Consider the following 16,382-nt stretch of genomic DNA (forward strand, 5'->3'; position numbering starts at 1 on the left):
AGCGTTTTGATTGCTCCTGAATTGTTTTTGTTTTTTAAATGCTGTTGGTTTGTAATAAACGTGTCAGACAAATAATACTTTACGGTTTGGATTGTTTATTACATATGTATATCAACATTTCTAATTGGTATCTATCAAGCCCAGTGCCAGTATATACTTTTATATAGTAAAACAAACAGTATGTTATGTTTGTTATTCCTATTCCTTGATTTAACAACGCAATAGCCCCTGAAAGACTAATTTACAACACGAAAGACAACTATTTATTTCACAGTGAAGAAGCATAAATCTGAGTTGTCACAATGCATTTTGAGGGTTTTCAGTGCTCCTTGTTGATTTTGTGTCAGCTGTTTTCACTCAAAGATCTGGCAGAAAACGTGTACAATCGGCTATTTAGTCGAATATTTGTACTTGTCCATGATATTCACTAAGACATTCTCCACATGACATTCATAGCAGTAAACCTCCTTCATTTGAATGTGGTTGGTGCAGTTGGGTCAAAAGGGGCAGTTCCGTGACCGTGGAGAGCGAAGGTCCGTTTCTCAATGGATTTGTCATCTAGGAGGGTTATTAAACAATTTTGGCCGGGGTGTATTTTTGAAAATGGTTGGGAAAATGTTTGACAGCTAGGGTAATTTTCAGTCTCATTCACCTACACTATAAAGGAAAAAATGCATACCCAAAAATCTGCTTTAAGTGGGATGTGAGGGGTCAAACTAGGGGTTTTTAATTATTATGAATCCATTACAAGCATTTGTTTTGCATGAAAAACATTCCTTAGGCTAAAAAACGGCCAACAAAACTATGGTTTAGTGATGAGTCATCAATTTTCACAGTCTTTTAGGGTCTGTTTTAAGCCAAAGGAATGTTTTTCATGCAAAACAAATGCTTGCAATGGATTCAGAATAATTAAAAACCCCTAGTTTGACCCCTCACATCCCACTTAAAGCAGATTTCTGGGTAGGCATTTTTTCCTTTATAGTGTAGGTGAATGAGACTGAAAATTACCCTAGCTGTCAAACATTTTCCCAACCATTTTAAAAAATACACCCCGGCCAAATTTGTTTAATAACCCTCCTAGATGACAAATCCATTGAGAAACGGACCTTCGCTCTCCACGGTCACGGAACTGCCCCTTTTGACCCAACTAACTATTTATTTACAGAATGTCTGTCTGTCTGTCCGCCGTCTGTCCGCAGGCTGACATCACTGATACTAAACAGTGTCCCCGCCATGCTAACAGCCGCATGCCGAAACAAGGCCCGGCATCACTGACTGACATCACAGAATACCAATATATGGGCATAAACGGGTGAAACATTCGGCATGCTGACATCACTGATAGTCGTATGGTAACACAACTGGACGCAATGGTGACTATTCTGCCAAACGGGCACCGGTCCTATATATCTTTTCATAAACCTTAACTGGTTTATAACATAAAACTTGACAGATCTCCCCCGTGGAGCCAGGCCAGTTATCTATAAAATATAACTGACCAAATTGACTTTATGAAGTTTCACATATATCAGAAATAGGGATTATTGTGAAAACTCTCTGATGGTGGGTGATGCAAGTAAATAAAATGCAATCAAACAATGCAACTGATGGTATTTTTTAAAAACTGTATTGATTCTCCAAATCATCCTCCATACATACATGTAAATATAACATATTTATTTAACAGTGTAATCACGACTACTGTATTTACATAATATATTACTTTTTTTGAAGCAGCACAAAAAGGCATCTTTAAGATTGAAATGTGATAGATGACAAAGCGTTTATGAGGAGGAAAACACCACAAAATACTACAGAGACTGGATGAATGTGTGGTCTCTTCACCCAAAGTACTGTATATCACTTTCATAGAAAGAAAGTGATTGAAGGAACATATTCTGAAAATGACAGACCCACTCTGTCTCATAATAACCAATGAAGACTAGCTTAAAAAAATAAAAATAAAATCTTTTTGTGCTTAACATTGCATATTCCAGGGGTCTTCAATGTTTTTCAGACCAAGGAGGACCCCTTAGCTGAGAGAGAGATGAAGCAGGGACTACATTGAATAAAATGTTGTCGCATTTCATTTCGTTACACATTATATTTTCTATTAATATGTTGTATTCATGTAACCACTTAAACCCCTCAATACTTAAAGATGGGGTGCCATGTTCTAATTTATGGAATTTCTTTGATTTTTCTTTGATTTCTGAAATCAAATTACTGAAAAAAAACTCATTACATTTTGTTATTAATTCTTGGGGAAAAAAGCTTTTTGGGAATGTTTTTTGAAAACATTTTGAATAATAATAATTTAAAAAACTAAATGTAGGAAACAGAATGCAAAGGGACCCATGAAAATTCGTCTGCGACCCACAAATGGGTCCCGACTCCCAACCCACTGTTTGGGAACCAGTGCCATAATGCTTTCTTGTTTGCATCTACAGTGTGTGACAGAATAGCAGCGTGATCTATTTTATAAAGGGCTTTCCTTTTTCACATTTCAAATCACAGCCATGCTATTTATTTACTAATGAGCCAGCTCATATCATTTCACTCTTTATCAACACTGTTATTTCCACTAAGATTATAAAGTTATAATCATATAACCTATGAAGCAAACATTCAAAACTTCCATACCTGTACATAAATGATAATTTTTGTATACTCTTTATAACGAAATGTCTCGATGCCATCCTAGTCTGGAAGGTACGCAATATCAGTCAAACAAGGGCCGTTCAAGTCAATACTTGCATACAATAGAACAGTGGTTCTCAACCTTTTCAGGCCATGACCACCAAAAACAATCATATTTGAACTGGGTACCCCCCCCCCCCCCCCCCACCCTGATAAGTACTTAGAATTGTAGGAGTTTGGTCTTTCAATTTAGTTTGACTCGTTTCCACAGATAAATATTGTGAAAATAGCAGATCTACAAGTTCACAACGCCTTGCAAAGCGAGAAGTTGTGAGCTTGTATATTGTTATTTTAAAATGTTTTGCCTCTTATATTTTTTGACAATTTGACCAATGTTTCAAAAAGAATTTATAGTACAGTTTGCTGATTACTTTTGATGAAGTAATAATCTGTTTTCTTTTTGTTCCTTCTTTTTTGTCACTTATTGTCAGTTCACTGTCTTGTGGGGACCCTCCTAGGGGTCCCGGCCCATAGATTGAGAACTACTGCGATAGAAAGGCTGGAGCAAACGTACGTCTATTTTTAGACCATGCCTAAATAGACCATGCCTAAATAGAGACATATAATGTCTACAGACATTATATGTGCAATGCATATGGAGGGATATTACCAGATGCCTACTTTTATATCGATATAGGAGCTAAGGTAGGCCAGTACTATTGGCCGACACTGGCCTATCACAGGCCAAGCACACGTCATAATTATATTAGTAATTGTATCATCACTGTCGGGTAGAAACTGTGTATCTCCAAGTTTCAAAATGTACGTTTTTTTGTAAAGTAAAGCCCTGCTTCATCATGCAAGACTGTCGTACAAAATAGCGAAAATAGCAGATCTAGAAGCACAAAACGCCTTGTGGTGCTTGTAGATCAGCTATATTCACTATTTAAATCACTTTTAAAATGAAAAATACAAAACTGTTTTGGACTTACAAGGTTTCCACTTTCCACCCGACAACAACGATATTGCGTTGATTTTTCTTTTTCTTTTTTACAGAACATAATGGAGAAAATGATTTCTTGCCTCCATTACATCGATGTTGGAGCTAAGCCGACACTATTGGCTGACACTGGCTTACAGTATCACAGGCCAAGCACACATATTAATGGTGTTACATCAGTCACTGTAGCATTAGTCATGAACTGGAAGAAAAGATAGCAGATGCCACTTCGGACAGCTCTCTTGAATCAAGTCTCAACTTAAAGCAGTAGTTTACCCAAAGAATGACTGAATTCTAGGTTTCATTGGGTGTGTATTGTAATTGATTGAAAATCTTGGGGGGTAAACTACTCCTCAACCCATTAATCACAGGGACGTGTGCCTGTCAGAATGTGCCAGTGTTCTCTCTCGGTACAGCAAGCATGTGCAATTCACAACTACGAAAATACTGCAGACGGTCAAGTCAAGTGTTGAGGCACAAGCAGTGGTGCTACCGGTTAGGGATGGGATGATATGAAAATGTATATCTCCACGATTATTGTAAGTGTTTTTTTATCACGATAAACGATAATAACGATTATCGTCCCATTCCTACTACTGGACCACCTTTGCAGAAGCTTCATAAAGGCTGCGGTTGGAGCAGGTTTCATGTAAATGGGTGTACTTCATGAAACAGAACTCTCAGTCCAGGACTCTCCTCTCGCATAAGGAGGTAATAGCAGGATTTCTTTATAGATAAGACATCACCATCGCTATAATGGAATATGTCTAAATAAAATAATAATATCACACTATAATTAAGGCCTATACATTTGACTTTGATTAAACAAAACAAAAAAAAACAGGCAGTTTGAAATATTAAGGCAGTGCAAACATTCATCGAGGACAGTAACATTAAAAAAGAAAAGTTATACAAAAACTATTACCGCAGACTTTCAAGTGTTGATACAAGATGATACTGGTGTGGTACCAATACCAAAAGAGAGGAATCCTAGTAGTCATGGACTACAGGACTAACTACAGTACCACTGACCATAATTACACAGCGGCCAATCTGCTCTAATATGTCATCCTCGTGTGACTTGTGATTGTGGTCAAATAGCTTACAGCTGATGATAACACCATGTTCAGAGTAGCTCGTCGAGACACACCTCAGCTATTGGCTGTCTCCAGAAGCAGAAAGAGCTGAACTCTGGACAACTGAAGGTGGCACTCTGTTCCTTACTTCGTAGAGGAAACACGTGCTCCACCAGCTCACTCAGCCGACTGTACCTGCAAAGTAAATCGTCAATGTCGAGCAGAAACCATGTATCTCCAAGTATCAAATGTGTATGTTTTTTCGTAAAGTAAAGCCCTGCTTCATCATACAAGACTGTCACACGAAGCTAGTGAAAATAGCAGATCTATAAGCACACAACTGCGAGGCGTTGTGTGCTTGTAGATCAGCTATTTTCAATAGTTTAAATCAAAATGATAAATACAAAACGAACTATTTTGGACATACAAGGTTCCCACACCCACCAACGAAATGCATATTGCAAAAGGTTAGTATGACTAACAAGCCCACAAAGATAGCAGAGCTCTACGTTGTTTGGACAATACTTACGATGTCTTATTGCCTTTGCTTTGTTCGAGGATGAGCTCTCCTTTGGGGTTCACTGTGAATATGCGACTCACAGGCAGGCCCACTTCCTTGTAGGCAAACACATCCTTAGAAATAAACAAAAAGGTTACAGAATCATTTCAGTGTACTTTCTGTAGGTATTACGTTTAACTAGCCGGAGAATCTGAGCACTGGGAGTGGTGTTGCGCTTCAGTGTATTGACCGTTCCCATAAAGGCAGTGTTGATTTGGTCGACTACTAGACAATCAATCAATCAATCAAACTTTATTAAGGACACTTGGTCCATCCATAGCACATACAAATAACATAGAATTAGAATTCGATTTTTCACTGATGAAAACAAAATAAAAACTAAGCTATGATGACTAAAACTAAGATGAGTGTCGCGCTGTGTGACGCGTTGTGAGCTTGTAGATCTGCTATTTTCAGCATGCAACCAAGTGTAAAATTACGCATCACGAGGCCATACATTTTTGTCGACAAAATCAAACTGTAGATTTGGTCAACTAAAATCTTGTGATATTTAGTCGGCTAAAAGTAGACTAAAACTAAAACTTTTCAGATGACTATAGTATGACTAAAACTAAATCCAAATTTGCTGTCAAAATTAAAACTGCACCAAGGGTCATGAATATCCGCCCATCCGTGCTCAAGTAATTTTGTTACTTTAAGATACCCTGCCACGCATGACGTGCACGCAATACTGCAGGCAGGCCAAGGTAATGATCATAAATCATACTCACGTTCTCTCTATTCCCAAAGGCTGCGTAGAACGGATGCGTGTTTGGGTGGAAGAGATTCCTGATGTCTGTGAGACATTCAATCTTGAACTTCTCCGGCTTTTTTTCAATGACCTCCCTGAACACAAGGATTGGAGACTTATAGTTGACATCTGACCTCTGATCTTTCCTGCTTATTTCTTCAAGGCTTGTCCTCACTTTAACCTGAATTAACAACTAAGTTGACCTGCATGCACTCCTCAGCTACAGGCCTGATAATGACTGAATCCTTTTGCACGTAGAGCTTAATTTTTGTTATGTTGTCATTCCAGGTCAACATAGGGCAGCACTTAGGATCTGTCCAAAGTGCTTACAATTTAGTGCTGTACAGTAATGACAGCAATGATCCCCGCCACACTTTTGTAAAATAATAAATACTGCACAGTACATTTGCTATACTAACAATTCCTCAATAGGTCAAGTATTCTAGACTGCAGAACATTTCTTGTTTTGTTTTTGCTCCTATCTATTTGCTCTGTTTTTCTTCTCTTTTCTTGTGCAGCGAAGCATAAATAAATTACCTGTGGAAGGCAGAGAAAAGGCTGCTAGGGGACAACATGAGCGGTCCTTGTGGCAGAAGAGTCCCTCGGTCGTTCACCCAGTGCAGGTAGCCTCTGGTCATGTCAGCCATGCCAATGGCTCGGGCCGAACAGTAGAGGAATTTGTAACCGTTCCTGCAGTTGTCCGAGATTCAGAGATGAATTCAAATGTGCACTTAACGGCTAAGATTCAATTTGTTTCGTTTTTTCTTGTGATTATGACATCAAACCATAGCATTCCGTTAGCATCATCTTTGACGCTAATTGGACGCAATTACGAAAAACTAAAATTGCAGTATATTTTTGCAATGGGACTTACTCGTGCACCGAGTGGTAGAGTTTAGCAATGCCTTGATGAGTCCAATCCTTCCCGAGCTGTGGAAGAATCTGACCAAACACATCAGACCTTTGGGAGAGAAAAAAAGGAGCAATGAATAGATTTGCAATGTCAAGTTAGTGCCACTGTCCATGATGCTTAAATTAGCCAATGAAAGAAAGCGTTCATTATGAAGAACAGCTTAAGCTGTTTCTAATTAGCTGACTCATCAGACCTCCTACAGTACTTCAAACAGCGGCTGGCAGATTAAAACCCAATGTATGCTTTGGCAAAATATGTGTCATGGTGCAACTTGCCGCACAATTTTTGCCAAACAGTGGTGGAAGAAGTACTCAAATGTATGTAAAGTATCAATACTGCAATGCAGAAACACTGAACGAAGAACGAGGCTTAGTAGTAGTTGAGACAACACAACAGAGATCCTAGAATAGAGCACCAAAGTCTGACATCACTGCCACTAGAGGGCACTATCCCCTAGGTCACACAGTTCTTATATGACCTGATTTAATATATGCCTATGGTAATTCCAAAACAGTGACCCCAGGGGTAGTGGGAGTGATGTCAGCACTTCGGTACTCTAATACAGGGGTCTTCAACAGGGGGTCCGGGACCCCTAGGGGGTCCTCAGAGTTACTACAGTAACTTGACTCAAATCTTTGAGTGACAGAAAGTTTTTTTCTCCTTGCTCACTAGATCGGCTATTTTCGGCAAAGAGCTTTGGTATAGAGGGGAAAAAGAGCAGACTAAGTACAGAGTGAAAGGTCAAGTTTATTAAGTATTGACGGTTCAAGTGGTTAAATATCTGAAAACACAAATTGACATGAATCCAAAATACACTGATGATTGTGCTGTCAAACAAGTAAACTATAAGGAATCTATTAACAGGTTTTGGGGGTCCCTCCCTGCTTCATCTCTCTCTCAACTAAGGGGTCCTTGGCCTGAAAACGTTGAATACTCCTGCTCTAATAGAACAGTAAAAGAGTCACTGGGATGCCCCGTACTTGGTGATGGTGCCGTCGATATCGGAGATGATGACTTTGTCGTCCCAGTTCCACAAGTAGATGGTGCCCTCGCATCGACATGTCCCCTGGTACTGTGTAGTGATGCTGAAGCTGACGCTGTTAGGCCCCTCCCTTAGCTTTAGGCTCGCCTGAGACGAAGAGGAGAGATAGAGGAAGATACAGATAGCATTTAGCCGGTAATGTTAATCCAGTCATGTTCCCTGGAGTAATGTTTTTAGACAAGTGTTAGATAAGAGAACAAAAAGCTGAGGGGAAAAGATGGAGAGGTTTTTCATCAGCTCATATTAGAGCAAGGACACAGGGATGATATGGGAGAGGTTTGTGAGACAGGGACACTTAAGTGTGAGTTAATTGTCCCTTTTCACGGCAAAAAAATCACGGCACACCATCTTTAACAATTCTTATAAATTGCTATATAAAGTATAAGGGGGTACAGGGACCCCCTGGGTTACAAATGGACCCTTAAAGGTCTGTAACTCTGAGAGTGTACAAATGGAACCAAATGGAACCTCACAGGACCGGTTCCATTTGTACACTCAGAGTTGTGGTGGTCCTTGAAATGAAAACGTTTGAGAACCAAAAGTATTGTAATTGTACAGCAGACGTGAAGTCCACTAACCAGCTCTGAAAGTGTGATAAAAACCTGTTAGGAAATGACTAAATGACGGGGACTCTCTTACGATCTGGTCAGACGAGAGGCGGAGGGACTTCCTATAGGAGGGACAGGGCGGTGGTGCCGTGCCTTCTGTCTGCACGCGCTCAGTATGAGGCACGATGGGCGCCATGTTGTTCAGCTCTTTAGACTCATCATCGCTGGAGGACTCTTCTGTTTTATGCCTGGAAGACAACGACACGCAAGTACGCACTGAGATACTACACATGTCATGTGTCACGTGAATACAGTAGAATGATTAAATCACGTTCACTGAAGTTGGGTGTAGTAGGCCATGGTAACAAATGTGCATCATCACTTATAGCCACAAGATAGCAGTAGGTTCATAGGTTCGGTATTTGAAGGCGGGAGGCAGTCCGAAGAAAGAGAAAAAGAAATAGAAAAACATAGAACAAGACAAAGAAGAATAGACTAGGACAACAAGAAACTCAGTCACACTGTCAGTCAGACACACTAGGAGGGATTAGAGGCTACTCACACACGTGTGCGCACGCACACACACACCCCCCCACACCCCCCCACACACACACACACACACACACACACACACACACACACACACACACACACACACACAAAACAACAAGTGAACCTAGGAACCTCTACAGTGAAAATAGAGCATTAGATCTGCTTGCTAATTTACACAGTGAGGACAGATTGTTTTGGTTACGGATGTCAACTTTTAAAGCAAATGAATACATGCACAGACTATAAATACAGCCTTACCCCATTTGGGAATTTCTAGTTTACACACACATTTGTCATATCGTCGTTGTCGGGTGAAAACCTTGTATGTCCAAAACCATTCGTTTTTTATATCATTTAAAAAAATGAACTAAACTAGTGAAAACAGCTGATCTACAAGCACACAGCGCCTCGCAACGCGAGGCGTTGTGTGCTTGTAGATCTGCTGTTTTCACTACTTTTGTGTGACGGCCTTGCCTGATGAAGCAGAGCTTTACTTTGTGAAAAAAAACATACACATTTGAAACTTGGAGATACAAGGTTTCTGCCCGACAGTGACGATATGGTGGGTGGATGACATCACTGCTAGCTGACTAATAATTATGCTCTGCTGTGGCAAAGTGTTGTGTTGTGCTGACTCACTGTGTAGCGGCAGCCACTGGGAGGGGAGAGCTCTCAGAGCTGCTCAGAGTCTGCTGTCTCTCTAGCTTGGTCTCTGAGGACTGACAAAAGAGACTGAGTCATTGACAGGGATCTATGACCTTGTATTTCTAGCATTAAATAATAATGATACGTAATGGAAAACTCCTTTCAGTGCTACAAAGACTCAATGTTAAGACGTTTCGAAACGGGTCCCCATCTGGAATCAATGGGGGTAAATTTACTCAAATCAAATTTTTGTCTTAGGAATGTGACAAAAAACTAAAAATATTATTGAACTCTACTCTCGGCGTGACTAATCAATAGAAAGATTTTCATTTTGGGGGTGAACTACTCCTTTAAGGTTGGGTCTATAATGCATTATAATGCACTTATTAGGCATTGTAACACTTGTTATAAATGTTTAATAATTATGCATAACAATGTATAAAAAGGCTTATGAAATAGTATAACTTATATCATTTATAAGTGCTGGTCATAATTCTAATTATCTATAAACTCAGTGGAACAGTGGAACTACCAGGTAACACTTTACTTAAAGGTCAGGTCTATAATGCATTATAATCACATTTATAATGCATCATAAATGCATTATAATGCATTTGATGCTTCATAACACTTGTTATAAATGTTATAATTATGCACAACAACTTATAACAGAGACACTTAAGTTACGGTAGTTTTAATGTGCTGTTATGACCAGCACTTATAAACCTTGTTATAAGTTGTCATACATGATTATAAACATTTACAACAAGTGTTATAATCCCTTATAAGTGCATTATAATGCATTATAAGGGTGATTATAATGCATTATATTATTATACCGACCTTTAAGTAAAGTGTTACCGACTCGATCAATATCGAAGCAGTGATCTGGTCTTTGAGGCTGTTTCTCATTTCCATAAGACTGATTTACAATGCAAAACTACACAAATAGTATGTACATAGCGAGAAACAGTGAGAGTGTGCAAACGGACTATAGGCAGAAGACCAGAATAACCACTGTAGTTTTTAATAGGAATAAATTAAGGTTTTAATATGAATAAATTCAAATTGCATGTAAACTAAACGGTGAGTTTCTCGTATAAGCCCTCCTTGGGTTTCTTACCTCACCGGGACAACAACTATGTGTCACCTTTACCATGGAAATAACTAGTAAATTATGCATATGTATATACAGAATATTCTGTTGTGCAAATCAAATAAATGAAATCAAATACAACACCTGCTTCACACTGCTCTTCCTCCAAAACCACCAACGCCCAGACTTCTTAGGCATTCTCTCTTTTACCCAAGCCTCTTCTGTAGCCTATTCAAATAATACAGGATTACATTATGAATGAATGTATGTATGTATGTATGTATGTATGTATGTATGTATGTATGTATGTATGTATGTATGCATGTATGCATGTATGTATATATATGTATTTATTTATTATAATGTCTTAGTTGTGGGAAGCAGGGCTCCAGACTAACTTTTTTCACCTACGTCCCGGGACCGCCCCAAAATACAAATTGAACCGTCCCCAAATGAATGTAATCCGTCCCAAAAAATAATAAAAAAATAAAAAATTATTGCAGGTCTATTAGTATTACTATTATAATAATATGTATTATTATTGTTATTGTTGTTATTATATTGTTGTTGTTGCTGGTGAAATTGGCTTGACAATCCTTTCTATTTTTATACTGTCATTTGTGGCTTTTAAAAATCTTACCTCAGCCAGTTTGCTGGTGTGACTGTCATATACGGTAAACTAAAGAACCAATCATTGGAGGAATTACGGTAAAACTGGGTTTGTACTTTGTCCGTACAAACGTGTTGCGCGTTAATCTACAAGCCTACAACTAGACGCATCCTCTGGGCTTTGAGGGCTTTTAGATCGTCTATATGCTCACCGCACCGCACAATACCGTCGTACTGAAAGAAGTATAACCAGTGCCATGCTTGATCGAGTGGAGACGCGTGCAGTCTGCTTTTTGGGTCCGTTGTGCTTCACAGCAAGCGGTTCAGATGAACTGCAGCCGAAATGGAGTTATTTATTATGAGCGGACCGGTTGTTTTTGAGAGTTAAATAAGAGACGATTACTGGAGAAAATAAGCCGCCACACAGCACGGGAACTCTGTGTGAAATGAATGCCAGCTTGCACGGCTGGTCGTGATGAAGTTGCTTTGACGAACGTAACGTCTTGTATTTGGGAATATAGGCTATAGGTTTATAGAGATGACAAAAGTTAAACAACCGTTGATCTAATTACAATGTGTCCTGCTCCTATATTCAAACAACTGCTCGTGCTGCTCACTAAACGTAGGCTATGTGTCTGTGCTTGGTGCGTTGACATCGCGTTCCGTTTTACATTTTCATTAATAATCACAATCCAAATCATATAACGTTACTATTTATGTGGCGAAGCAGGGGGCGGGGATGCTAAGATTTATCTCTCAGCCACAGCTTGTAGATCGGCTATTTTCCACTAGTTGTAAATTAACCCAGATTGACAGTCTGTTCTCTGCCTCATTCTGCTGGTTAATCTCTTCAAATAGCGCAGCATTTTAGCAACTAAGTTCTACCTGAAAAGGATGATCAGCACTGCCTGTGGTAACTTCTTAATTAACATTCTGTTTACATCATATTCATTTTCTGTGAGTCTCATACTGCGAGTTTGGACACTGAGCAGTGACATTGATATGCGCCATTGGCTCAAAAAAATCCTCTACGTCCCGTCTGCGTCCCAGGGGAGATTAATTTGCGTCCCAAATATATATTTTTACGTCCCCGGGACTTCGGGAGTCCCTTAGTCTCGAGCCCTGGTGGGAAGAGTTTCATGTTAATCAAGTTTACTGATTCTTATGTTTGGTAATATGCATCACTCAGGTAATAAAAAAACGTTGATTCATGATTCCAAAAATGTGTAAAGAAAATTAAATAAATACACAATTTATGGGATCATAGACAGATGCTACAGTTGATGTATACTGTACTAGTTAATAAAACAAAACAAAACAGAATATTCTGTAAAGTTTACCTTTGGCAAGTTCTTCTGAAATGCCAGCATGCAAAGTATCAAAGGGGCTGCCAATGTCCAGTTGTAATATCTGTAAAAGAAATGGTTCTGTTTTATTGGTATAAATGTGAAAATATTTGGTTGTGGTCAATGATATTTCTCTCTGGGATAATGAGTTTTTTTTATGATGATGATGATGATGATGATGATGATGATGATGATGATGAGATTGATGACTCACCTGTTTGCAATTCGAACCACCAAATTGGGATTGTCGATCATTGCTGGATTATCAGCAAATTCCTGATATGTGATGATGTGCTCCATGAATTTCTCTGCAATAGATATTACAAAAAACTAAGTTAATAATCACGCCCTCCGTCTCTTATTATCCTCATTGTTAGATGTTTAGCATTATGACTTAAGAGCAATGGCCACCATGTGAATATGGTCAATAGGCTCTACTGGAAAGAAAATGGGACGATTCTTTACTTTAGCGCAATGGTTCTCAAACCATTTAATTTCAAGGACGCCCATAACTCTGTGTGAGTGTACAAATAGAACCAAATAGATCCGTAACTCTCAAGAGTTACACACCCGTAAGGGGCCATTTGGTCCATACCTGACCACACGGTGAGACCCACTGGTGTAACAGACTCTGTTTGACCAGAATGGAACAGAGCCTTAAATACATTTAATATAATTGATAAGATACAGAACAGTACAGTAAGGAATTTATTTCAAAAATGGCTGCTGTGCATCGGAAGGTACTCTGTGAGAGAGACATTCAAAGATAGGTAATGCATCCTAAATTGCATTCGATATGTCAGACCAGTGGTTCTCAAAGTGGATTCCAGGGACCCTTTGGGTTCCTTTAAGGGGGTCTAAATTGACCTATACAAGTCTGTAACTCTGGCAGTAAACAAATGGAACCAAATGAACCTGTTAGGGTTCTTTTGGTTCTATTTGTACACTGCCAGAGGTAAGGGGAGACCGTGAAATTTGAAAGTTTGAGAAACACTGTGTCAGACTATCAAACCGTGGCCACAGTACCTTTGGATATCTCAGAGTTCTCTCCGACGCCCCCACAGAGTGACAGTGTGACGTCGGGCAGGTCTCCGGCGGAGTCCGACAGACACTCTGTGCCGCTGTCGGCTGCAGCGCTCCCTACTGACTGGGGGGACTGGGAACCAGAACGCCTCCCCACCTCCACCCAGTGCTTAGGCACCCCACCGGACTCACTGAAACACAGACACCCATCATCCATAAATGTATGTTATGGTAACATCACAAAGGCTAGTTGGAAGAACAATATATTTTATGAGTCTTTAACTACTTAAAGATGCAACCACCACACACTAGTGGTTCCCAAACATTTTAGCTCGACACCCAAAAGAGAAATTAGACATTTGCCCGGGACCCAAACCTAGTGAAAATATTATTATATTTTATTTGTGGAATATCTTAGATGTGTGTGTTTGTTTGAAAATGTATACAATTCTTCTATTTATTTTATTTTCTTCTAAAAATAAAATGATTATATTTTATGTAGGAAAAGAAAATTGGATTTTTCGTCGGTACGTGACCCACAAAAGAATCACTTTGCCCATGTTGTACCTTTTAGGAAAGTAACGAGCCAGAACGTCAGGTTCTAGTACATTCAAGTCGTCCAGGTAAATGTCCTCTGGTCCCTGATGTTGGCTCCGCTTTCTGACACCTAAGAGTCAAAAGGAAAACAACAAGTCATACACTATTTCCAAACAGCTGACTATACCTTCTCACTTCCCTTTCCTTTAACTGTTGCGTGTGATTGAACGCCCGCAGACTCTAAACATGAACTCTGGCTCGAAAAGGAAGCCACATCCTTCCTGTTAACATACAGACAAACAGGCTGGGTGTGTGGATTATCATCACATTGTACAGTACATGTTTCCACTAAAGCTTCCTTTAAAGGTATTTAGGGCATCCTGGAGTTATATGTTTTGTAAAAAGCAGAGGTGGGAGAAGTACTGACATGTTTTACTTAAGTAAAAGTATCAATACCACAATGTAGAAATACCCTGTTAGGGTGCCCTCAGACCAAAATACCTACTGTATGAGAGTGGAATCCGCGTTCCGCCAATGCATTTCAATGAGAAGGGGCGGTTTCATGTCAGTGGAGGATATCTGCGCACCGCGCAGACCTTGCGTTTATGCTGGAGCAAAGAAATTCTCCACGCAGATTCTGGTTTCCCCCCTCTGTCCAATCGGGTGAGTCGAAGGCGTAACGTTCCGAGAATCAGGAAGGGACTGGGAGATGTTTTGTTTTGAAGAGTCTCATGCACCCAAACTCTTCTCTTTTTAGCTTGGTGCATCTCCCCTTCCAATAAAGCAAGGGTGAGTACCCTTCGCCTGTCCATTATAGAGTTGACACGTAAAAATGATGATAATAAAGCCCATTAAATTGATAACCTCGCAAGTCGCAACGTAACCTGGCTAACGTACCTCTGCAGACAAAGGATCGCTACGCTAGTCTACACAGGATACAGGGAGGGAGGGCGGTGCGGGAAGTGAGTGACAGGCGCGTCACTGGCTTTGGGACGGAATACGCTCTCTGCAAAAAAAAAAAGAAAAAAAAAGAAAACGCTCCGTTCCCATTGAAAAGCATTGGCAGAATCTAAAGTTGGGCCCTCATTGCGACCGTCAGGGAGCAGTTTACTATGAAAACCTCCACCGGCCGTCCGTCCGTCCGTCCGTCACACGTCACACCTTTGCCCTGCTCATATCTCCGCATCAGTATGACATCACACCACATGTGTACACAAACCTTTGTGTACGTTGCTGTGGCAACAGTCTGTTGTTGCTGGTCTGTTAGTGTACGTTAGCAACCACCTTAGCAACCATGGTTTTACCCTAGCAACCAACTGTTTACCCTAGCAACCAACTGTTTACCATAGCAACCATGTTTTTTTACCCTAGCAACCAACTGTTTACCATAGCAACCAGATACGCAGAGCAGGGATCTCCATATATGGGCATAAACAGGTGACATCACACTGATGGGGATTCTGTTAGGGATCTCCATATATGGGCATAAAAGGGATTCTGTTAGGGATCTCCATATATGGGCATAAAAGGGATTCTGTTAGGGATCTCCATATATGGGCATAAAAGGGATTCTGTTAGGGATCTCCATACATGGGCATAAAAGGGATTCTGTTAGCTGTTAGTGATCTCCATATATGGGCATAAAAGGGATGCTGTTAGGGATCTCCATATATGGGCATAAAAGGGATTCTGTTAGGGATCTCCATATATGGGCATGAAAGGGATTCTGTTAGGGATCTCCATATATGGGCATAAAAGGGATTGTATCCCAGATGATGCCCTGTTAGGAGATCCACACTAACAGAATCCATATATGGTCCTACCGACAGCTGCTATAAGCCAACCCTGGCGATAAGGTCTGAGTCGAAGAAATGCTTCTTTCCTGGCAAGAATTGCCCCTTTATTGCGACCGTCAGGGAGCAGTTTACTATGAAAACCTCCACCGGCCGTCCGTCCGTCCGTCGGTCACACGTCACACGTCACACCTTTGCCCTGCTCATATCTCCGCATCAGTATGACATCACACCACATGTGTACACAAACCT

General features: G+C 40.1%; 1 protein-coding gene across 1 annotated transcript in view; it reads right to left on the minus strand.

The window, feature by feature from the left end:
• Positions 1-3,139: 3,139 nt before the first annotated feature.
• LOC308306528 (phosphatidate phosphatase LPIN2-like) overlaps positions 3,140-16,382 on the minus strand; it is a 40,445-nt gene continuing 27,202 nt past the window's right edge. Inside the window, exons 9-21 of the mRNA XM_080751548.1 lie at positions 14,368-14,467; positions 13,804-13,991; positions 12,992-13,085; positions 12,772-12,841; positions 10,967-11,050; positions 9,721-9,800; positions 8,621-8,777; positions 7,920-8,068; positions 6,901-6,987; positions 6,564-6,716; positions 6,007-6,121; positions 5,246-5,349; positions 3,140-4,911 (exon numbers count right to left, since the gene is read on the minus strand). Coding sequence (XP_080607674.1) covers positions 4,767-4,911; positions 5,246-5,349; positions 6,007-6,121; positions 6,564-6,716; positions 6,901-6,987; positions 7,920-8,068; positions 8,621-8,777; positions 9,721-9,800; positions 10,967-11,050; positions 12,772-12,841; positions 12,992-13,085; positions 13,804-13,991; positions 14,368-14,467 — 1,526 coding nt within the window. The 3' untranslated portion in view covers positions 3,140-4,766. The remainder of the gene's footprint in view (positions 4,912-5,245; positions 5,350-6,006; positions 6,122-6,563; positions 6,717-6,900; positions 6,988-7,919; positions 8,069-8,620; positions 8,778-9,720; positions 9,801-10,966; positions 11,051-12,771; positions 12,842-12,991; positions 13,086-13,803; positions 13,992-14,367; positions 14,468-16,382) is intronic.

Source organism: Nannobrachium achirus (assembly GCF_963921795.1).
Source record: "Nannobrachium achirus genome assembly, chromosome: 21".
Classification (NCBI taxonomy): domain Eukaryota; kingdom Metazoa; phylum Chordata; class Actinopteri; order Myctophiformes; family Myctophidae; genus Nannobrachium; species Nannobrachium achirus.